At 35.3% G+C, this 25,639-nt stretch overlaps 1 protein-coding gene across 1 annotated transcript; it reads right to left on the reverse strand.

Moving 5' to 3' along the window:
• Positions 1 to 7,125: 7,125 nt before the first annotated feature.
• LOC140524330 (uncharacterized) lies at positions 7,126 to 24,435 on the reverse strand. Its single transcript, XM_072638734.1, has 5 exons — positions 23,346 to 24,435; positions 20,682 to 20,831; positions 16,414 to 17,211; positions 13,745 to 13,894; positions 7,126 to 7,281 (listed from the first exon to the last, which is right to left on the reverse strand). Exons 1-5 carry the CDS (start codon positions 24,081 to 24,083, stop codon positions 7,165 to 7,167), a joined length of 1,953 nt encoding a protein of 650 aa, XP_072494835.1. The 5' UTR covers positions 24,084 to 24,435; the 3' UTR covers positions 7,126 to 7,164.
• Positions 24,436 to 25,639: the final 1,204 nt, after the last annotated feature.

The following is a 25,639-nucleotide window of genomic DNA, read 5'->3' on the forward strand; positions in this document are numbered from 1 at the left end:
TGGTTTGAATGAAAAACTTACGCTTGCAAAAAAGACTCTTTTTTGAAGGACTCACAAAGGACAAGCATTCACACGGTGGTTAGAAGAAGCAAATCAAGGACACTCTCATGGTCTCTCTTAAGAACTTTGAAATTCATTATGTGACATCGGAGACACTGGCACAGGACTGCTCATCATGGGGTGACCACATCATAAAAGGTGTTGTGCTCTGTGAACAAATCTGAATTGAGATAGCTCAAAGGAAACACAGGATACCCAAATTTGTTCACAACTACTCACAAGGACCATTTCTGCCTAAAGTGAGGTAGACCATTGCTAGTCGGAACTGGTATCATCAGCCACAGTCAGACACACTGAATCTGGACTCAAGCACAATGATGTCATTTTGGTCTGCTTTGAGAACAGAGGACATACATACTGGAAGCATTTTCAGGTTGAGGAAGGATACAGTGGAATTGTTATTGGCAACTGGAAGACGGGTTTAATTTCCAGGAGAGAGGGATAGCTTATGCTACTGGATGTGATCAAAGTTGGTCCCTATATGTACATTCTTGTGGGGATCAATCAAATCCTGGCAATAAGGTGCTGATTGTTTTTGCTGAGAAGTGAATAAAAAAGTCTCTAGGTAACTCAGACCAGATGGAGAAAGGTTCTCGGGTTCAATCTGTATCAGTTTTAGGGAATCTGGGCTAGAGTCTAGACCAATGAATTCAGGGATCCCTGGGATAATTGAACACTTACATATAATCATTGTCATTTCTATTTAATATTGGTCCACTCTTTCTCTTTATGAATAGTTCAGAAAAAAATGGCTGTTACGTCAAAGTTTGGCAAACTTTGGGATGGATTACATTATCATGCATGTAGTAGTAGGTACTCTGTTACATTAATTGATAGAGTTTTTATTTAGTATGCCTTTAAAAGAAACAAATAAATCAATTTATTGGGAAATGATTATCAGGGAGATGAGCAAAATCCAGGAAAGCTTCCTGGAATTTACACCTGTGAAAGTGTCTGAAGGAAGAGAGAGATTTCAACAAATAGCCCGAATGGATACAGAGCAGGACAAAATACAGAGTAAGTGGTAGAGCAGTTTGGCTGAAAAATGAGAGTGAAGACGAGCAGGATGAATTAAGACTGGTCAGAGTCCTACTGTCAAGGGTCCTAGAAGGCAGCGCTCCTTCATCTCCTGAACATTTGCTGGAAGGTGTGTTTTTCTGCTGGGTATTGGAAATATTTTTTTTAACTTTGTACATTACCCTATGCCCACCACATTTGAATATCCTTAGACTACATATCAAGATAGCAACACGCCAAGAAAAGGAGGCAAAAGGTGCAAAGAAGGGTGAGAGCAAAAAGCATAACCTATTCTTGAATAAATGAATTTAGGGAGGGAAAACATATGTCTGGGTAAAACTCAGTAATAAGAACTCCCAGTATAGACTGAGGCCTTCATACCCTCCCTCAAACTTTATGAAAGTAAGAGAGTTCTTTGTTTCTTTTTCTTCCTGATTCCAATGAACTCATTTCCTACTATCTATATTTCTGACTTCCTATTGCCTACATTTTTCTTCAGTCACTGTTTGCTGTCAAGAGTCTGAACATTAACAGCCTTTCGAAAGCAGATACATAAGATTGTTTTTTAAAGATGAAGGTTATTACTCATTTTCTTCAGTTTGTGTTTTATCTGATAGACACAGCGAATAAATAACCAGAGGTTTCAGGATCAGGGAATGAGAGAGACCAGGGAGTAAGCATCACAGGCAAAATTTGAATTCAGGTCCTCTGCTTCTACAGCCAAGCCAACGTTTCTCCAATGGACCACACTTCATTCCTGTCTACCTAGTTAACTTTGAAAAAAAATGGTTTACTCATTTCTATTAATGAATATAATGTCTACTCTTGATACCGAGTTCCCAATGGAGTCATGGATTTGTGACTTAAGGATTTGTTAAAAATCATCATCGAAAAGCTCAAGAGCAATCTGATAAGTTCAAGTATTATTTCTCTGCCTCGGCTTACCTGTATAATTTGTTTGACAATAATTGTCTCATTTTTAAATCTTCAAAAGAAAGCTGGGCATATTTCTGTCTCTCTCTCCCTCAGTACCGTCTTGATATGAGTTTGTCATTCTTGAGAGTTGGGATTCCAGTTCTCTTATTGGTTGCTCCATTTGGTTCCTTAGATCAGCATTCTTATTTTCTAATTTGTAATTATAAATATTTCTAATTTATTTTCTCTTCATTGTTCTAACTTGTCTGTCTCTGCTGAGTCTAAACCAAACGGAAAACAAAGAATGAAATTAATGAGAAACTGCCCAGTTTTATCGTGGAAATTAACTGATGTCTACTTCTTAGCTTTCACTTTAATTTCAGTCAGAGATCCAGAGACCGATTCTGAATTTCTAAAAATAGATTCGAACTTTGAAAGTATTGATCATAAAGTTCATCTGAATTAAATTTTAACTAAAAGCAACAACAGCCCTATTTCTACAGGAAGTTAGTCATTAGTTTGCACTCTGGTACTTACTCTGGTGCTAGTATTAGGATCATTACAAAAAACATGTATAATTCCAAAAGTTGTCTTCAACTCCAGAATCTCCGGGAATGCTTACTTTGGGTGTAGAACCGGGAAAAATATCCTAAAATTTCATTTACATTGAAATATTTTACAATTATAGTCGTGGTAAATGAAGTTACCTGGAGGAATGTATGGAGTTCCTTTGGTTTTTCATCAGTTTCCAGCCATGCTCGTTCATCAAGATCATGTTTTTATTCTGTGCCATTTAGCTGCATTTTAGCTTAAGAATTTCCAGATGATGTCTAATAGCAACAACTTCTTCTTCCAGGTGTTTGCTGTCTGCTTCCAACTGGTCACATTTCTTCTGCAAGGTTTTCGTGAAAAAAAACCTCTTCTTGAAGATTTTGATTAATTGATGCCAAGTGTTTATAAAATGAAAATGCTGCTTCCAATTGCTGTGTAAGGTATTTAATCTGTATAAAAGAACATTATCAAGTTACACCAATTCAATTTAGGTCTTTCAAACTAAAGACTAATTTTAAACTGATAACATTAAATTATTTTTAATTCAGTTGTAATTAAATGCATCATTCTCTACATATTACAGCTACAAATTGTATTTCCTGAAATGATTATTCAGGTAAAGTGACAAATCAAAAACAAAATTAAGACTGAAATGATAAACCAAGAATTTCTTTGATTAGCTCTGATACTCAGTGTAATCCACATTTCATATTTCATCCCATATTTTCTTCTGTGATCTCTAATTTTCTCATGCATCTTTTTTCCAGCTCTTAATACAGTGCGCAGATATCAATAAAATTCATACTCGAAGGAGATCAATAAATTCTTCACTTATGCCAGGCCTAAGGCATCAAGACATCTCAAAAGGAATTTGGAAAGACATGCAATTTCCTTTCTCATTCTAATGAGAACACTGATTCTATGTTCAGAAACTTCACTGAGAAAGCAAATACATTTATAGCCATTTGAAGGCGACATGGTAGGATTTTGGGTTACAGAGCCAGAGAAAAGCAGAGAGGTCTTTCTCAAAACTCAGGTGACAGTACCCAGGGACATCACATTGTTTCTCAGAGAGTCTGTTGTGAAATGGCCGTCTTCCTGCTCCCCAAGTGCTTTAAGGGAATAAACCAACACGCTAAACAGGACTCGGTCGTTATTCCTTCAGACCCAGGGGTTAGAGGACAGAATGAAATAAGTGATCAATAAAACATATGCTACCACTGCCTTCCAGAGGACCAATCCTCAATAAATGTTAAGAAGTTAATTCTTTATGATAAATATTGATGAGAACTGCAAGACAAGAGATATCATCTACGAACATTAATGAGAGTTAAGATAAAATGTTTCTAAGGAGTCACTTGACATAGAAAAAAAGAGTATTACTATTAGTTAGCATTTAAATAGCACTTTAAGCATTATCAGTGGGATCACATTTGAACACTTGTTTTTCAAAACCTTGCTAGGAATTTCCCCCAACTCCTGCTGGGAGTTGGGGAAATGGCTCAATATTACCAAATACTAGAATCCTTACAAATTAAGAAATAGTTCAAGATGAATTACTCAACTTATTATTCCTCAAGTTCGAGAAAATCTTTGCTTCCCTAAAACAGAAGAGCAATGTATAGGCCATACTGCAAGGAAGTCGGTTTCACCCACGTCCTGGTGGAATGATATGAAAATCTTCTAAGTATTCCACTCCTTTCTCCTCTTAAAACAACTCAAGTCCTGTTTTCACTTTTAAATCTTTTAACTCAATTACCTTGTATTATGAAGGTTCTTAATCAGCGGTAATCACCTTGCAATCAAATTGCTTTCGTTGTTGTTTTTTTTGTGGGGGGAGGGTGTTTTTGCCATTTTAAAAGCTCTTAAAGAGCGAGTGCTTTTCAAATTGTTTCTGCTTAGTAGTCATCTTTTTGGGGGAGATATGATTTGGATCTTTAGAAATCCAGAAGAAGTGTCAGAAGAAGTTCAGAAGTTCTAAGAGATCCTGCAATCAGTGCCCCTAAAAGACTTTCTATCATGTGTTTCTTCAAATAGCTTATCTCCCTCTGGTAGCACTCTGATTGCTAGAAAGTTTTTCTTGAGGTCCAATCTAAATTTCTGTCTTTGCACACTTCCATTGATGAGTAGAACAAGTCTAATATTTCTCTCACCTGAGAAAGCTTTTTAATCCTTGAGAAGTACCATTAACACAATATATTTAAATACATTCTATTTGATATAAGTTCCAAGACGGCAGAAGAGGAAAACCTTCTAGCATATAAATCTAGAAAGAAAGTTAGTAGAGCCCAGAATTTTCAGGGAGATTATCAATTCCCAAGCTTGTTTACTGAGTTGCTAAGAACAGCAAGAGGAGACTAGGCCTGAAATAGTAATTGTTGTCTTCCTATCATGGGGAAGATGTAAATCTCAAGGACATTGGTGTCCAATGGCCTGGTGCATATTGTAACTATTTCAAAAGGTATATCAAGGGAAGTCATTTGACACAATTCAATATTCAGAATTACCTGATTTTTTAAAGCATTAATTTCTCTATCCATTTCAGAATGAGTTCACTTCACTCCCACCCTGGTCAACAACATCTCCATTTTCATATTCTTTTAATGCCGTCATGGCTGTTTGCAACGCGTTGAAACATCTGTGACAATGAACAGAATAATTAAGTCAATGTCTTCATAGCTTTCATATTATACATTTCAAAAGGGTAATTTTTGAACCACTACCTTAAATTATCCTCAATCATAGAGAAGAAAATAAATATAAAAAGAGTTCTTGTCATTACTCAACACATCTGACGATATTTTGGGAAATAAAACCAGAGAAACAGTAGCCTCACCAATGATTTCATCTCTCTTTCAAAAGATATATATTCGTCATCAGCTCTACATTAATGTCACTTCATTTTAGAACACTGCCCACATGATTTCTCGTTATGCTGTCATATTTGTAGAACGAAGGATGCCTTCCAAATAATATAATACAACAAAGGATAAGGAAATTCATTTTGAATAAAAAAAGTTTTACAGTGCTGTGTTGTTTCTTCGTTATTTTCATTGTCGATCCATATAAATTGGCTGGGCAAGTGTTTAAAGGTCCTAGGCTACAAAACACAAATGATCTCATTTAATGCTATTGGAATACCAAGTTGCTTTAGTGGATGGAATTACAGGTAGTCTCTAACTTGAAAAATCAGATGGATCTCAAACGCTCCTTTGCAAACTGACTTTGTGGAACAGGGGAGGCATTTCTCCCTCCCACTCAGAGGTAGTACTCTTAAAAGCAGTTCAATCAAAGCCCCGCAAAAACTAATTCTATCATAACACTGCTAAATTAAAGTCCTGGAAAATGCAGGACCATTTGGAGATTCTCCTCTCCCACTAATACGGCAACCTCTCTCCTGTGGTAAGAAGATCTGATACCTCAGCGGTGATAACTTCTTGCCACATTCAATTAGAAGTCATCCACTGGAATTCAGTTACAATGCAATTTGAAAGCATTAAATGCTTACCTTTCAAAAGTGTGACAGAATACAGAATTTAGACAGACTATGGTCGATGCTCTCATCCAAGTGGGATATGAAATAAATGTGCAGATAATGACAATATACAACCACGTGTAAGAGCTTTAGGGGAGTGTAATCGAAATTTCAATGTCAACTCTGATGGGGAAGGTCATTCATTACCAAAAACAGAGATCAGAGTAGGCCTCAGTGAGGAACTGCATTTGGGTGAGGATGAGTGTAGATACCATGGGTAAATATCACAGGCACAGGACAGATTTGGGAAAGCCCAAGGCATGTTTTGAAGCACAGAGAATAGTCCAGTTGAACAGGAGTGTAAAGTATAGAAGACAGAATAATATAATTGAAGAGAGAAAAGGCACGCTGCTGGCACATCGTGAAGAGCCTTATATCCCAGGTCAAGAAATGCTGTGGGGTCTAGCTCAAAAGTCATATACTTAACTTAGTTTGGCTGATCCCACAAAATTAGAAGATGCCTTTTACTCCTTCAGTCTCTGACTGCATTTCATTTCGACCATTCTAAAGCACTTAATACATTCTCATTTGCACAGCTTATTTGGGTCCCTACATTACCTCTTTGAATAGCCTACAATCACTCACTGTCAAAGCAGGGACTGCACATTAGTAATGGACCCCTGTCACTCCAGGACCAGCACAGTATTTTATATAGAATGGATGTTTGATAATACTTTTTGACTGAATGACAATTGAACAAATTAGATAAATAATGAAGGAAATAAATTAGGACAGAAAACATAGAAATTTACCTTAGAGAAGCATTTGTGTCCAGAAATAGTATACAGAACAAGCGACTGTCAAATGCTGTATAGTATCATTCCACCAAACATACTTTAAGGTACAGGTGCTATGCAGCATTTTACTATAGCTTCAGAGATGCAGGACACAAGGTATATTTGTCAGCGGTAGGTTAGTGAAGAAAATGAAAATTAAAAAAAAAAACCCCTTTGTTCACTTAGAATCATCCATGGTGGAATTCTTTAAGTGTTAATATACAAAATGAATTTGTACTCAGTATTTAACAAAAGAGTGAAATCCTTGCTTACTTAATGTTTCCTTTGAAAGGCCTGCCAAAAGGGGTCTTACCGATTTAAATCTTCCTCTAATTCATCATTTCTCTTCATTTGTAGTTCTAGAGAATCTTCCAGACATTGCTTCCACTCATTGAGTCTCGTGAATTTTTCCCTTTCAATACGAAGCTTTAAAAAAATTTTACAATGAAAAATATCACAATTGAACTGGCATTTCTCAAAGGGATTCTCTTCATTAACTCTAGCTGCAACTGTAAATATCAATTTAAGCATAGATTGTTAAACCAAAACAAATATGGAAAGATTTGAAAATGATTGATCTTCCTTGACATGACATACCTTTCCTGTGATTTCACTACAAACTATTTCTTTTCTTTTGAAATTTAAATCAATGAAAGTTCTGATTTGATTCAATATAGGTATTACTTTTACTGACAATATTCATAAATTTAGAAATGATTGAAATGAATAGGAATGAATAGAAAGTGGGCCAAGTTTCCCAACACACCACACCTTGGAGGAACATTGGCCTTTCCTATTTCTCTAGAGCCCATGATAATTATCCGTTCAGCTCCACTTCCCCTTTGCGTTGGCACACCTGACCCATGTTCCACACATTCCTATGTTGAAATGACAATGTATGTCTTTGTAAGTAAGGGTGTAAAACAGTTCTGCTAATCTCTTTGTACTGAAATAAGAGAGATGCAACGTGAGTAAATTGACGTTTTCTTTTTCTCCTTGAGTGGTTATCTGTTGTTCCCGATTATGAGCCAGGTGCTCTTTACTCTCTTGCAAAGAAAGACAGAAGCCTGCTCATTGTGGTGAATACTGCATGATTGTATTGTAGACTCACTCCTATTTCTCCTCTTTGCTTCCACATTTCTCCAATGAATTTTTACCACAGCTGCATTTCTTCACTTCCTATTTCCATTTCATTCATCTATTTATCTGTAACTCTTCCCTTATTTATTTTCTATTTATCTGTGACTTAATTGGTATAGGAAATGCCCAGTCATAACGTTTATAACGTATCAGTACAAAGAGGTCCTGCCCTCAACCGACGTCTCAGAATCTGCAACTCTCAGAGTTTTACTGAATAACTTAGGGCACCAAAATTATGCAAAACTGGCCCAGGATCATGAAGCCATTTGTGTCAACATTGGGATTTCAACCTATGCATACGTCTGAGGCAAGATCTCTATTCCTAAAACATAGTGCCTTTCTTCATTGCCATAAAATCAGTTATTCCCTCCTTACTAGTCTACTACAACTGCATTCTCAAGAGGTAGAAGTCATACTGGTATCCAAAAACTTTTCTTCTTAGTCTCTGACTTCACTGAAACATAGATCCTCTTTCTCTTCTGTGATTGGTAATTTATTTTCCCTATAAATTATCCTTTCACCCTGTTTCTCTTTCCTCTTCTATCTCATGGAGACCCCTTTGGTCCTGGATCATGACTTCAAGCCGAGGATCAAAGAGTGAGGGAGGTGAGCATTTAATCCCACCTTCTCATTTTACAAAGGAGGAAGCAATCACACTGGTGTTAAATCAGTTGCATACAGTTTAATTAAAAACAAAAGGGCTACAGAGTCTTTCTGTTCTAATTTTGCCCGCACACCAATCTTTCCTACAAAATGCTAAGCCAAGTACTATCAAACATCGTTGAGATCATGTTACTGCCATGTACAGGAACTTCTATGGGCTATCAGATTGAGGCTTAAATTCTCCGTCTTCTTTTCTCTTATATCTCACTTCATCACATTTTTCCAACTTTTAATTCTAATTGCTTTACGGCTCCCCTCCTCACACTCCTATGCTTTTCGTATTTTCCTATCGCTCCCTATCCTACTAATCCATCACTTTCTTAGCCTATTGGACTCCATTGCTCTCCTGTACTGCTGATCCCTTCCCAAATCTCGAAGGCAACTCAAAGTTCTCACTTTTCTTCAATGCTTTCCTTACTATTTTGCTTCAATGAACCTTGCCTTCACTACATTCTTTGAGATTTTTGTCTGCAGCATTGAGTGAGTATGCTATTCGGGTTAATGCCTACATTGAGAATCACCTCTCATTTTAGTTCTTTATTATTTCAGTGTCTACTGGTGATATATTGTATAGGGACCTAGCAGGAATTCACTAAATATTTTCAGGATAATCAACTGCACTATACTCATTTAGAACTATAAGCAGAGCAAAAATGGACAAGTCATGAGTTAGTACAGATTTTTTTATAAATGAAGAATCCAAGGTTTGAGAGAGAAAAACATTCATAAAAACAAGTTGTATGCCAAGAGGCTGAGCCAGGACGCAAAATTTTTAAAGTTCACCCTCCTATATATGCTATCAATAATTCATATACATATGAACAGATGTATAGATGTGTGTACGCATATATAAAATTCAGATATTCTGCAATTTTTCTTCCACTAGAGTTGCTACCTCAGCAAATTTGCTCTGGGAACTTCTTGTACTGAGAACAGGACTGGATAATACCATCTGCTCTAACCTCCACCTATAGTGATCTCTCCTTTTCATAAATGCTTACATGTTTACCATGCACTTAGTAGTTGTTTATATGCTACATTGTATTAAACATGAAATTCCTCTATTTGGCATTGGAATGCTAGAGAGACTGAAAATTCTTCAAGGAGAGAGTGCATGTCTTACACATAGCTTTTGCTACCTGCTCAGAACCTCTCATAGTGGAATTCACATATGGATTTTCACTAGTTGATGAGGTAAATTTTGAACAAGGAAGAAATTGTAATTTGACTAATTTTTACAGAACGAAAACTTGGATGATCTGGGAAATTAGATTAGAAATGAGTGCTAGTTTGCACTGAATACCAATTACATGAGGTAATTCGTACTGACAAAGAGGGACTCTGACTTTTTTCTTCCTTACTTTACCTTCAAGGTCTCAGTCCACACCTAGTTTCTGGACTGCAGCCTGAAACTAAAAGGTTTGGAAGGGTAATATTTCAATCGATGTGTTCCACAAACAATGTGAGCGAAATGAAGACAATGAGGGATAGGGGAGTTAATTGGGAAAAAAAAAGTTGTTTCACTCTCGTACTGCGTTCTGAAACCTAGAAAAATGTCTCAAGGGTCAAATGCCAGAGTAAAGAAGTTTTTCTAAGAATGAGATTGGACCTTGTAATAATGTCATAGCTAAGGGAAGTATACGGAAATTAACGAGTTCAAAATAAGGCTTTTGAAAAATTAGGAGGTAGATATGAAAATTGGGGAGGCAGTGGTTATTTGTATGAAAATGACAATGGTCTTTTGTTTTCAGTGTAGAGAAACTAGCATTTAGTCGGTGTCTAACGTGTGCAAGGAACAAAGGCCATAAAGTTGAGTGATTTGCAATTATCATCTCATTTGATTCTCACAACAACCCTGGGAGGTAGGTGCTATTATCAACCCCATTTCATGTTTGAGAATACTGAAAAGATTAAGTGACTTGCCTAAGATCACACCAAGAGCATCTGAGGCTATATCTGTAATCAGATCTTTCTCAGCCCAGGCTCAAGATTTTATCCATAATTGCTGCCAATCCCCTTCAAGTTGAGAAACATCTCATCATACAAAATTCTCTTTTTGATCACTTTGGCTTAGATTTCCCTTGCTTTACCACTTATGATGGGTACTAATTTGAAAATATGTTTGAGGAATGTCAGAAATATCCACTTCTATACTTTTTGGCAGGCATAATGATGAATAGCACACACAACTAGATATAAATATGGGAAAGCAAATGAAAAAGGAGAAAGGCACTTGACCTAATAATGGAAACCCGTTAAGGGAATTTGATTGTGTTGGTATTCTATGCGTAACCTCCCCTTCATTTTAATAATTTCTAATAATAATAACAACAATATTTTTTTTTACTGAATTTATATGTGGCCATTGGAGGCTCTGGGAAACCGAAAATATATAAAAAACCAGAATAGACAAACTCAAGGTGCTTTCGTCCAAATATCACCTTGAGCCAATTTTCATTTTAACTCCATTTTCAACCTAGGCAAAGCCAAGAAATGAATATAGAGTTTTGTCCTTCTTGTTTTTCCACTATTAATACTACTATTATTACCAGTACCACTACTACTTTTACTAGAAGTACTACTACCAAATCTATTACAACTACTACTACTACTTTTGCTACTACAATAATAACAATTACTCTACTGCCAACATCCTGGGAAAAGGAATTTCTATGGAAAATAAGGAAGCATGAATACTCCCTGTCCTCAAGGAACTCCATTATAATTGGGTAAAAAACAATGAGATAAAGCAATTGATAGTTTGATAAGAAATGCGATCACCATAGGACAATCTATCTGTAATTAAATACCAGATTTTGTGGTATCAGATGAAAAGTGGATTTGAGGAGATTCAGGAATCAACAGGGGTGAAAAGCCCAAAAAGCATTATGAGAAAAGAATCATACTTTTGTAATTCAAAAACATCTTGAATGTGAAGAGTAGAAAGGTTTTGAATAGGTAGCACAGATGAGGAAGTGTAACTAAACAAGAAGAGTAACTAAACAAGATGGAGGTATGGAGGTGGAAATCCACAGGGTGAGATCAGATTGATTAAGTTAGGGAATATTAATGAAAGCATCCATCTAATTACTTCAACTCCAATTTATCCTTTCCATGTACAATTTCTATATGTACAAAATGTGAAGAAATAACATTTTCTTGTTATTCAAGGAGGAGTTTGAACAGAAAGAAACAAAGAATTTGTACTTGACAGTGCTGTTTGGGGGATTAAATGAGAAAATGAAGGTCAAGGTGTTTCTAAAAATCAAGTATGATAGGAATGATTGAGCTATTATTGGTCCTGGGACAAACACCTCACTCTTTGCATAAGGACAGATAAACCAAATGGTCAACCACAGAAAGAGTGAATATAAGTATTAAAATTTACGTGTACAGATTGTGGAAGTTGGAGGAGTAATTCTAAGTCAACGGAAATTACAGACACAGTGTTCAGAAAATTGACAAAACTGGTAAAATGAGAAAGCAGCAATTCCCCAAACCACTTGGTAGTAGCTAAGAAAGAGAAGGGTAGAGAAGTGGAATGGGCTAGGTACTCAAGAGATAGCAGGCAATGAATATAGCAGTCTCTGGGTTGATAAACTCAAGGACCCCTACCTTCTGGGATAAGAACTCACTGTTCGAGAAAATTGCGGGGAAAACTGGATAACAATGTGGTGGAAACTAAGCATAGACCAATTCATGACACCATGCACAAGAATGAATGGGTACATGATCTAGGGATAAAGATTGATATCATGGACAAAGTGAAGGAGGAAGGAATAGTGTATTTATCAGATTTATGGAGAAGGGAAGAGTTTTTGACTAAAGAAAAGACAGTAAGCATTATGAAGGGAAAGGTGAATAATTGTGATTGCACTAAACTGAAAAGTTTTTGCACAACTAGACCCAATGCAATCAGGATTCAGAGGGATGTAGTACATTGGGAAAGAATTTTGACAGTTAATGTTGGGGACAAAGGCCTCATTTCTAGAGTATATAGAGAACTGAGTCAAATGTACCAGAATACAAGTCATTCCCCAATTAATAAATGGTAAAAGGATATGAACAAACAATTTTCAGAGGAAGAAATTAAAGATACCTATAATCATAGAAGAAATGCTCTCAACCACTTTTGATTAGAGATGCAAATCAAAACAACTCTGAGGTACCACAACACACCTATTAGATTGGCAAACATGACAGAACAGGAAAATAATAAATGTTGGCGAGGATGTGGGAGAGTTGGAACACTAATTCATTGTTTGTGGAGCTGTGAGTTCATCCACCCATTCTGGACAGCGCTTTGGAACTGTGCCGAAAGGGCTACAAAAATGTGCATACCCCTTCACCCAGCAATATACAGCAATATGACTGTATCCCCAAGAGATAATAAAAATGAGAAAGGACCCCACATGTACAAAAATATTTACAGCATCACTCTTTGTAGTGGCCAAAAACTGGAAATCAAGGGGATGCCCATCAATTGAGGAATGGCTGAAGACATTATGGTATCTGAATGTAATGGAATACTATTGCGCTATAAGAAATGATGAGCAAGATGACTTCAGAGAAGCCTGAAAATATTTACATGGTTTGATGCTGAGCAAGAGGAGCAGCACCAGGAGAACTTTGTGCACAGCAACCACCAAAGTGTGCAAGAGCTTTTTCTGGTAGACTTCGATATTCAAAAAAAAAAAAAAATTCCCAATGATGCCCTAAGGCAAAATGCTTTCCACATGCAGGGAAAGAACTATGGAATTCAATCGCAGAATTTAACAGATCATTTCTGTGTGTGTGTGAGTGTGTGTGTGTGTGTGTTATATTTTGGTTTGTTATATGATTTCTCCCATCTATTTAATTCCTCTACACAGCATGACTACAGTGAAAATGTACTCAGTAGGAATGTATATGTAGATTCTATATAGAATTGTATGGCTCTTGGGGAGGGAAAAAAATCTAAGTTTTGTCGTAGTGATTGGAGAATATTAAAACTAAATATATTGCTTAAAAATGTGAAATGTCACACTGAATATACTTTCCACTCATTTGTTTCCAGAACAAATTACTGATCTTTTTGCATACGTACTTGACTTTTGGTTTCATCTACTTCCTTCTGTAGTTTTTCCTTATCTTCATAATCAATTTCCTTAAATGATGTGACTTGTTGTGAAACTCCTGTCAGGGACTGATAATTGCAGGAAACAGGTGGCTCTCGCTGAAGATTTCTTACTCTAGCCTGATAGAAATATGTCCAAATTACTAATATTACAGATTTCATAAAGCAACATTAGCTCGTATAAAATAAATATAATTTTAAAATTCAAATCAAAAGTCTATATAATTTTGCATACAACTTAATTTCTTCAGTATGTTCATAATTATCAAAGATTGAAAGACAGAAATCTCTTAGGGATTAAGGAAACAACCTCATTTTGCAGGTGAGAAAAACTAAACTCCAAAGAGGTTAAATGAGTAACCAAGGTCCTAAAGGTAGACGTTTAGAAAGAAAAAGATTAAAACTTGGCTCCTGAGACAGCAAAGTTGTTTAGATCATATCACTCAACTTCCATTTAGCATGGAGCAAATGAGATCTTTCTACTCCCTCAGAATACTCCTCAGAAATCAGTACAGTCAGCCTGCTTTCCCCATTACGTCTTAATTGACAAGAATGAGACTACCTCCAAAGCTATCTAGGCACTAAAACATTTTACGTGAAATTCCCACGCAAAGTAAAGGAAAGAGGAGGGAAGAACGTACACTTTCTTATGCTTGGTAGAAAATGTAAAGGTTTCCCATTCCATTTTTCGGAAAAGTTGACTACCTTATTTCTGTGTGCCAGTCCGTAGAAGAAAGACATCTACAAGAAAAGGTTTTGCTTTCTTTCCTCTCATGGTTTACGCTGGAGAATGAACATAGGCACTGATATGCTTGTCAGGCTTGGTAAAAGCACTTAACATGCCCAAAGTCAAAATGTCAACAACAAATATGGGCGCTAGGTATTATTCACATCTTCAACAGTCTTGCTAAGCCTTCAAGGAAGTTGCTTTCTCTGTTCAGATAAGAGTTACACTCCTGGTTTCAGTCAATGGAGAAGAAACAGGAAACTATGGAAAATATGCTAGTTCTACACGCTATGTGTACATAGCATGTTAGAAGTACAGAGTTTTGGACATACAGACGTATTCATCCGTTCACATATATGTATATGTAGATATCCACACAGAAAAACATAACTGTATGTGTATAGAATGATATACTGCAACAATTCTTCTCCTCTTTCACTACAGAGCAAGGGGAATTATTACATAAATTATGAAAACCAAATGAAGCCAAAAATCAAAAGAAGCCAAATGTTTTTTTTCTAATTAGACAAGATGAAGTACTTTGTAAAAGTCAATTTTAGTAGAGTCACGCCAAATTTTTTGAAGAAAACATAAGGCTAAGAGAAGACAATGTAAAGTTCAGAAAGTAAAATTGGCTCAATTCACTGAATTTCTACAAGTAAACTGTACTCTATTATGGAATGACTAGATAAAATTTTAAATTTTTTAGATGAAATCATTACCCAGGACAATACGTGGTAGAATCGACCCTCACTGCATATATGAAAAATCACAGATAATGTGATCTGCTATTAGACTGTATAAATTATTCATATTAAGGAACTAAAAGGAGTGATTCCAGAACCGGCAACTTTGGAAACTGAGCAAGACTTGTTAGTCCAACCACAAAAAAAAAAATAAAAAAAGAGATGAAAAAATAGTGGAGTACAATTAAAAAATAAGATTAGTAACTGAAAAATTAACGCTTAATGAAGAATCATAATGTTTCTGAATAGAAGCACTGTCCTAAATTTCAAAGAAAAGTAGTGGCTCGACTACGGAATTTCACTACAAATAGAATCCAATCGTTAATGTTTCAAAAATTAGTTCAAAAGTGTCTAAATTGAAACTAGTTAGACAGATGAGTATGTTTAAATTTTAATGAAACTCGTAAAGGGCATATTGCACAGTTATCTCAAAAGAGATTTTATACTTCAACTGTAATATTGTTCCTAGCATTATGTTGGAAGACTTTTCTTAAATTGCAGCATTTGAAAAAATTTGTGATATTTCAGTATTCAAATGGAATAATAGAAAAATTAATGAAATAAAAATTTATCTTTATTTGGATACTAGAGATTTCCTATACAAATATTTATTAAGCCAAATGTCATGGACTGCATGATTTCTTGAAGCAAAATGTGTCGTTACCTAAAAGAAGAATTTGTAAATTATTTTTATACTTTTAGCTTTTATATTATTATTTTTATGTTTAAAATTGCTTTCGATTGTTTGCTTTATTACTTATATTGTATTACAGTACATGTTATTTTCATTTTTATATTCATTTGATCTTAAAAATTATTATATTACTTGTTCTATTTATCATATCATGGATTCTCACTCTCAATTCTTATATATCAGAATTTGTACAATGAAAGATAATAGCATCACCAGCCTGTCGAATATTCAAATTCCTAAGATATCTTGATAAAAATTAAATTGAATTTCATTTCAAAACGACTAAAACTTATCCAAGCAAAACACTTCAAAAGCGAACCCTCTTGCGGCCTTCTCATTTTCATATTTCCACGTTTGCTCTCTGAAGTGGTTCCATTCACACATTAACTAATACTTTATTGCTCTCTTCTACTATAAGAGCTTGTTTATCAATATCAGCATAAACTTTATTGAAGAGATCAATAAATTGCACCTGGGCATCACTCATTTGCTTTTCTTGAATTATGATTTTCTTCTGTGTGTCTTCAAGCTCTTGCTGCAGCACCATATTTTCACTCTGGATTTGGCCTAATCTTTCTTGGAGAGATTCATTTTCCAAACTATATCTCTTGACCTTTTCCTTTAACACTTGATTTGGTTCTTCAAGTTCCTCTGCCTTCTGTTCAGCATGCTTCAGTTCTCTCTGTGTGTTTTCTAAAATGTATGTCTTCTCTCTGAGGGATTCATGGACATGGTCTAGCTCATTTTCTAAACTCTTGGCTCTACTTGCAGTCTTAGAGAGTTTTTCAGAAAGGACACCGTTATCCTCTCTTAGACTACACAAGTCATGGTTTAGTTTGTCCTTTAAATGAAGCCACTCATCTCTTTTACCCTCAAAGGAATCCTCAAGGGCTAATTTTGATAACTCATATTTGCCAACGATTTTGATCAACCTGGACGCGTATGATGCCCCATCGTCCTCTAGTTTCTCAATGTTTTGTCCTGCATTCTGCAGTTTAGAGTTCAGCATGGCATTCTGAGCTTTCAGAACGATTATTCGTCGACGGCACTGAAATCCGATTTTTCTTAACGCTTCTTTATTTAATTGTAATTTCTGTTGAAGCTCTTCAATCTTTTCTTTCAACGCTTCAGTTTCTTCTGTGTGGTGCTTTCTGGTGCGCTTATCCTTACTTTTTACTGTGTGTAATTCCATTTGGTGCATGGCAACTTCATACTGTATGATTTCCTTTTTTTTCTGCAGGTATTTTTCCTTTTCGTTCCTAAGAGGAACCTAAAGATAAGAAAAAGAAAAAAATGTTATTCAAAATAAAATTATAAATTCTGATATTCCCATAAAAATTCAAAATAAACGCCAAAGGTCCAAGAAGCATAGTGTCTTCAGAGGAAAAGTTAACTGAGGGAGTTTCACCTATTTCCCATTCTGTTAATTTGCGCAAAGAACAGGACTTAAAACTGCATCATAAATCGAAGATTTGGAACGCGTTTTTGGACCGACAAAGCTGTCTGTCTTTCAGTATATTTGATTTCCTTTTCTCCATATACATTTTATCTCACACTGCTGCTTTTATTTCAGACATTTCAAGGTGTCTGGAAAGTACTTTCAATACATGATCTCACCTACAATTTGCACAACCTTTATGAGGGAAATACTTATATTTATTTATATTGCTAAGTGTGGAACAGAAGTGCAGTTCACGCATTTGAAACTATAGATTATTAGAGCAAAAGGGGACACTACTGATGAGTTAGTACATCATTTTATAATTCAAGAACCAGAAGCCTAACGACAGAAAACCATTTGCTGAAAGTCGTGTGGATGGCAATGGACTGAAGCAGAACACAAAATCTTGGAAAAGTCCCCCTTAGATTGACAGTTTTACCAGATTTCAGACATATAATTATATGAACACACACATGTGTGTGTAATTCCATATGTGTACATGTATAATTTTGTGTGTACATATACACATCCACACAGGAACAGATATATCAATATAAATAAATATATAAATGTACATAGATACGTATAAATATATATACATATATATATATATATATATATACATATATATGTATAATACGTAGGTATTCAGCAATTGTTCTTCCACTAGGGCTGCTAACTCAACCAATTTGCATCGAGTAATGTTCTCATTAATAAAAACATGAATGGATTAATACCATCTGCTCTAATTTCCACCTGTACTGATATCTTCTTTCATAAATACTTACAGGAATATCGTTCACTTAGTAGTTGTTTAAATTCTACTTTTTGCTACAAATGAACTTTCTCTCTTTTGTATTGACTTCCCAGAGAGAGTGAAAATTCTTCAAGAAGACAGTGCGTGTCTCACACACAGTCTTCGTATACTTCTCAGGGTCTATCACAGTGTTGTTCACATAATTATTATTCACTAATTGATGAAATAACATTTGAACAAGGGAGAAACTGTAATTTCACTGAAATCTTCCATAGTGAAAACTTGCGCGATCAGGGAAATTAGACAAGACATAGTGCCAGTTTGGCCAGAATGCCAATTAATTGACCTACCTCTTCCTACCAAAGATGGATTCTAAATTACTGCTTCCTTGCTGAAACTTCCAGGAGTCAGTTCACACCTAGTTTCTTGACTGCATCCTGATGCAAAAAGCTTTTGACGGTTAATATTTTAATCCAGGTCTTCCAGAAAGAAGGTGAGGGAAAGGAAGACAAGGAGTGATAGGGGAGCTACTTGGGAAACAAAACTTATTTCATTCCAGTGCTGATTTCTGACACCTTGAAAAATTTCTCAAGAATACAAATTCAAAAGAAAAGTAATTTTCAGAAGAATGAGACTGGAACTCATAATAGTTTTTTAACTAAGCCAAGTCTACTGAAATTAGCCAGGTTAAGAAAAGTCTTTTGCAATATTTGGAGATGCTTATCAAAATTTGGGAGGTAGTATTATTTGTATAAAATGGACAATGATCTTTATGTCCTTGGAGCAGGGAAACTAATATTTCTTAAGTATCTAATACGTGCCAAGAACAAAGGCCATAACCTTAAGAGATTTACAATCATTATCTCATTTGATTCTTCCAACAACACTGAGAAGTATGTGCTATTATAATCCCCATTTTGTGGCTAAGGAAAGGGAGAAGAATTAAGTGACTTGCCTAGGATCACACAGATAGAATCTGTGGACACATTTGAAGTCAAATCTTTCTAACCCCAGACGCAAATTTCTATCCCTAATTCCCCCAACATACGTCTAAGTGGAGAAATATCCCATCATCAAAAGTTTTTTTTTTGCCTGCTTTGGAAGAGATACGTACTTACTATGCAATTTATGATGACGACTAGGGTGAAATTTGTTTTGAAGAGTATCCGAAATACCTCTTACTATAGATTGTGCCTTCTACAATGATGAATCTATACCTAAATACTTGGAAATGTGGGAAAGCAACTGACAATGGAGAAAGGTATTTGCTAGCATTAAAGGGAACAGGTTAGAAGAATTTGACTGTCATGCAATTGTACGCTTAACTGTACCTTCATTTTAAAAATTTCTAAGAATAATACGAGCAACTGAAAAATAATTTTGTTTTCAATTTCTACTTTGCTCTTTGTGGTCTGGAGAATTCAAAATTTATAAAAATCAGACTAGAACATCTTCAAGTATTTTAGTCCAACCACTTTCAACTGCTGGCAAAATCAACAAATAAACATTTAGTTTCCTTGTTCCTGTTTTCCTACTACTAGGACTACTACTACAAGTACTCCTATCACTAGAACTAATAGTACTGGAACTACAACTAGTACTACTTGTACTACAACAATCATAACAATTGCCTCTACTGACAGTGTGCTTTGAAAGCAAAGTTCTACCGAGAAAGAATGAAGTATCCATTGTTCTGTCCTCAAGAAACTTTATTACAGTTGGGCAAAAAACAGTTAGAAAAGGGAAGTGATAGTTTGTCAACAGATGTGAAAACCATAAAGCAATAAATGCTCACTTACATACCCAATTCGGTATTAGGTAATTAGGTGGTATCAGATGAAAAGCGGATTTCAGGAGATTCAGAAATCCTTAGGGGTGAAAAGTCCCAATGGCATTATGGCAAAAATATCGTGGGTTTGGAATGCACAAGCCTGTTGGAGATGAAGAGTAGATAGGTTTTTGATGGGGAGTGCAGATGAGAACGTGTAACTGAGCAAGAAGTGAAGAAGGTATGGAGCTAGAAATGCACATGGTGAGATCTGATTGCTGAAGTTAGAAGATATTAATGAAATCATCCATCTCATTACTTTAATTCTCAATTGTATTTTGCAGGTACAATTTACATATTTAGGAATTGTGAAGAAACAACCTTTTCCTGTTATTCAAGGAGAAGTTTCAATGGAAGTATACAAATAATTTTTACTTCACAGCATTGTTTGGGGATTAAATGAGAAAATGATGGTAAAGGTCTTTCTAAACATAAAGAATCATAGAAATGATTTAGGCATTATGGGTCCTTGGAAAAACACTCATTCCTTGTGTAAGGACAGATAAACCAAATTGTCAACGACATCATGAGTGAATATTAGTATTGAAATTCATGTGCACAAATTGTGGCGGTTGTAGGTCTAACTTTAATTCAACTTAAATGACAGACAGAGCGTTCAGAAAATTTATACTGTTGACGAGCAAAAGGGAAATGTCACACTGCACACAATTTCCATTCATCAGGAACAAATTATTGATCTTTTTGCATACATACTTTACTTTTGGTTTCGTCTACTTGCTTCAGTAGTTTTTCCTTCTCTTCATAATTCCTTCGATAAAATGATGTAACTTGTTGTGAAACTATTCTCATGGATTGATAGTTGCCGGAAACAGGAACTTCTCGCTGAAGATGTCTTTCTCTGGCCTGATAGATATGTGTTCAAATTATTTCTATTGCTGATTTCAGAAAGCAATATTAGCTCATATAAAATAAATATAGTTTCAAAATTCAAATCAAAAGTCATTATAGTTCTGCATGCAATTTAATTTCATCAACATATTCATAATTTTCATAGATTTGAGATATAAATATCTTAGATGGTATTTAACAAAATTCCCGCATGTGGCACATGAGAAAAACGAAACTCCAAAGAGGTTAGTTGAGTTACCCAAGGTCCTAACGTTAGTCGTTTCTAGGGAAAAAGATTGACACTTGGCTCCTGACACAAGAAAGCTCTTTTGATTATTCTACTCAACCTTCATTTAGCATGGATCAAATGCGCACTTTCCACTTGCTCAGTATAATCCTGAGATATCAGAACATTCAGCCTGGTGTCCCCATTGACTCCTTTTTGAGAATAATTACAGCCCCTCAAAAGCTATCTAGGGACTGAAATATTATAGGTGAAATTCACATGGAAAATACTGGAATGAGGGGGGAGGAATGTATACTTTTTTGTACTTGATAGACACATTAATCGTTTCCCATTCCTTTTTTCAGAGAAATTAGCTGCCTCATTTCTATGCACCAACATTTAGAAAGAGGAGGACATCTACAAGAAACGTTTGAATTTTCCTTCCTCTCATTGTTTAACTGAGGAGAAGGAACGTAGGTACCGGTACGCATGTCAGGCTTGGTAAAAGCGTTTGACATGAATGATTTGTTTTGCTCAAAGCCAAAATGAAAACAACAAATATGGTCACTAGGCACTGTTCACATCTTCAAGAGTCTTTGCTAAGCCTTCAAAGAATTCCTGTTCCTGTTCAGATAGGAATTACACTCCTGGTTTCAGTCAATCGACAAAAAAAAGGAAACTATGAAAGAATATGCTAGTTCTCCCACTAATCTATACACAGCACGTTGCAAGTTCAGCGTTTTGTACATACAGACGTATTCATCCATTCTCATATGTGTATGTGTACATATACACGCAAGATGCAAAGTCATGTGTGTATAGACTGATACACTGCAAAAATTCATCTCTAATTTCATCATAGTGCAACGCAAATTATTGCATAAGTTATGAATACCAAATGAAGCCAAAAATCAAAAGAGATCAAAATTTTTTCTCTAATTAGGCACGATGAAGGAATTTGTGAAACTAACTGTAACTAAAGTCTGGGAAGCTATTTTGAAGAAAACATAAGGCTAAAAGGAGACAATGTAAAGTTGAGACAGTAAAATGGGCACAATGTACTGAATTCCCATAAGGTTACTAAATTCTGCTTTGGAAGGATAAGATAAAATTTTCAACTTTTTTAGATGAATTATTGCCCAGTACAATATATGGTATAATGGACACTCATTGTATATATGAAAAATCACAGAAAATGAGAGCTGGTATTAGACTGTGTAAAGTTATTCTTATTCAACAACTAAACGGCCGTGATTCCAGAACTTGCAATTTTGCACATCGAGCAAGAATTATTCGTAAAACAATAAAAAAATACTGACATTAAAATATTACTAGTGAAGCACAATTAAAAAATAAGATTATTAACGCAAAAAGTTAACGTTTAATGCAGAAAAATGATCTTTCGGAATAGAATTGCTGTCCTCACTCGGAAAGAAAAATAGTGTCTAGACTGCGGAATTTCACTACAAATATAATCCAGTTGTTAATGCATCAAAAGGTAGTTGAGAGGAGTCTGAATTGAAACTAGTCATATTGTGGAATATGTTTAAATGCTAATGAGATGTCTAATGGGAATATTCCACAGAATCAAACAAGAAATTTTATCTTTCAACTGTTATATAATTCCTAGCATTTTTGTGTAAGATCTCTCTTCAACTTCAGCATTTGAAATAATTTATTCCATTTCAGAGTTCAAATGGGATATTAGGAAAATTATTAAAATGGAAAAAATTATCTGCATTTATGAGGCAGCGATTTCCCCTACAAATATTTATGAAACCAAAATGTCATGGACTCTGAGTCTTCTTAAGGTAAAAAGCATTTTTTTATTTTTATTTTTATTTCGTTTTTATGTTATTATTTTTATGTATCACATTATTTTCATTTCTTAATTTCATTGCTTACTTTTTATTACAGTATGTTTAATTATTATTGCATTCATATTATCTTAAAAATCATGACATTACTTGTTCTATTTATCATATTATGGATTCTCATTCTCAATTCTTACATATCAGCATTTCCCCAATGAAAGTTGATAACCTCACCAGCCTGTTGAGAATTCAAATTCCTAAATTATCTTGATTAAAATTACTTTGACTTTCATTTCAAAAAGCTATATCGTTATCCAAGTATGACATTTAATGACCGAACCCTCTTTCAGCCTTCTCAATTTCATATTTACACATTTGTTCTCCTAAGTGGTTACATTCACTGACTAACACTTTCTTGCTGTCTTCTACTAGAAGAACTTGTTTTTCACTATCAGTAGAAAGTTTGTTGAAGAGATCAATAAACTGTACCTGAGCATCACTCAGTTGCTTTTCTTTCATCGTGACTTTCTTCTGTGTGTCTTCAAGCGCTTGCTGAAGCACCATATTTTCACTCTGGATTTGACGTAACCTTTCTTGGAGAGATTCATTTTCCAAACTACATCTGTTGAGTTTTTCCTTTAACACTCGATTTGTTTCTTCAAGTTCCTTTGCCTTCTCTTCAGCATGGTTCAGTTCTCTCTGTGTGTTTTCTACAATATATGTCTTTTCTCTGAGGGATTCATGAACATGGTCTAGCTCATTTTCTAAACTCTTGGCTCCACTTTCAGCCTGAGAGAGTTCTTCAGAAAGGAAAGCATGGTTCTCTCTTAAACTAGACAAGTCACTGTTTAACTTGTCCTGTACATGAAGCCACTCATCTCTTGCTTCCTGAAAGGAATGTTCAAGGGCTAGTTTGGACGCCTCACTTTGCTCATAATCGTCAATAACAGACATCAGACGAGACCTGTATGATTCAATTTCGCTCTCTAGTCTCTCTGTGTTTTCTTTTGCATTCTCCAATTGAGAGTTCAGCGCTGCATTCTCAGCTTTCAGAACCTTTACTTGGCCACTGTATTGAAATCGGATTTTTCTTAATGCTTCTCTATTCCACTGTAATTCCTGTTGAAGCTCCTCATTCTTCTCTTTCAAAGCTTCAGTTTCTTCTCTGTGGTGCTTTCTGGTTTGCTGATTCTTAATTTTTACTGTTTTTAATTCCACTTTGTGCATGGCAACTTCATACTGTATGATGTCCTTTTTCTCCTGCAAATATTTTTCCTTTACATTCCTAACAGGAACCTAAACATAAGGAAAAGAAAAGATAAAGTTATTCAAAATAAAATGACTTATTCGGATATTTCCTTAAAAATTCAAAGGAAACGCCAAGGGGCCAAGAAGCATAGTGTATTTAAAGAAAAAGTTAACTGAGGGACTTTCACCTCTTTCCCATTTCTATCAATTTGCTGAAAGAATACGGCTGAAAACTGCTTCATCAACCAGAAGATTTGGACACCATTTTTGAACTCACAAAGCTGTCTGTCTTTCAGTAGATTTGGTTTCCTTTTCTCCATACATTCTGTCTCACACTGATGATTCTATCTGAGACATGTCAAGGTTTTTGGAAAGGACTTTCAGTACATCATCTCACCTAAAATTTGCACCACCCTTGTGAGGGAAATATTTATATTCCTTCATATTGCTAATTGTGTAACAGAAGTGCACTTCACGCACGTAAAACTATAGATTGTTCGAGCAATAATGGACACTACTGATGAGTTAGTACATCATTTTACAAATCAAGAACCAGAAGCCTAAAGACAGAAAATCATTTGTCGAAAGCCAACTGGATGGCAATGACTGAAGCAGAACACAAAATCTTGGAAAAGTCACCCTTAGATGCAGAGTTTTAACAAACTTCAGACACATATTTGTAAAAACACACACATATATGTGCATGTATCAACGTATGTGTACATGTATATTTTTGTGTGTGCATATACACATGCACACAGGAACAAATATATCAATATAAATAAATATATAAATATAAATGTACATGTTAATATAGATAGATAGATATATAGACAGATAGATAGATAGATGATAGATAGATAGACAGATAGATAGATAGATAGATGATAGATAGATAGATAGATGATAGATAGATAGATAGATAGATAGATAGACAGACAGACAAATAGACAGATAGATAGATAGATATAGATATACAATAGGTAGGTATTCAGCAATTGTTCTTCCAGTAGGGCTGCTAACTCAACCAAATTGCATCAAGTAATGTTTGCATTAGGAAAAACATGAATGGATTACTACCATCTGCTCTAACGTGCAACTTTAGTGATATCTCCCTTTTGTAAATGCTTACTGGAAAATCGCTCACTTCGTAGTTGTTTAAATTCTACCGTTTGTTATAAATGAAGTTTCTCTATTTTGTGTTAACTTCCACAGAGAGTGAAAATTCTTCAAGGAGACAGTGCACGTCTGACACACAGTCTTTTATCCTGCTCAGGATCTATCACAGTGTTGTTCACATAGACAGTATTCACTAGTTGATGAAATAACGTTTGAACAAGGAAGAAACTGTAATTTCACTAAATTCTTACATACTGAAAACTTACACGATCAGGGAAATTACACAAGAAATGGTGCCAGTTTGGCCAGAATGCCCATAAAATGACCTACTTCTTGCTGCCAACGATGGACTCTAAGTTACTGCTTGCTTGGTATACCTTCCAGGAGTCAGTTCACACCTAGTTTCTTGACTGCAA

The sequence above is a fragment of the Notamacropus eugenii genome, chromosome 2, assembly GCF_028372415.1.
Source record: "Notamacropus eugenii isolate mMacEug1 chromosome 2, mMacEug1.pri_v2, whole genome shotgun sequence".
Taxonomy (NCBI): domain Eukaryota; kingdom Metazoa; phylum Chordata; class Mammalia; order Diprotodontia; family Macropodidae; genus Notamacropus; species Notamacropus eugenii.

Excerpts from the sequence above, each read along its gene's own strand:
- LOC140524330 (XM_072638734.1), bottom strand. The coding sequence starts at position 24,083 with ATGCACAAAGTGGAATTAAAAACAGTAAAAATTAAGAATCAGCAAACC. Across the intron at positions 17,212-20,681 it reads TAGACGAAACCAAAAGTAAA|GTTCCTCTTAGGAACGAAAA; the intron begins GTATGTATGCAA and ends TCTTATCTTTAG. Across the intron at positions 7,282-13,744 it reads TAGATGAAACCAAAAGTCAA|CTTCGTATTGAAAGGGAAAA; the intron begins GTACGTATGCAA and ends ATTTTTTTAAAG.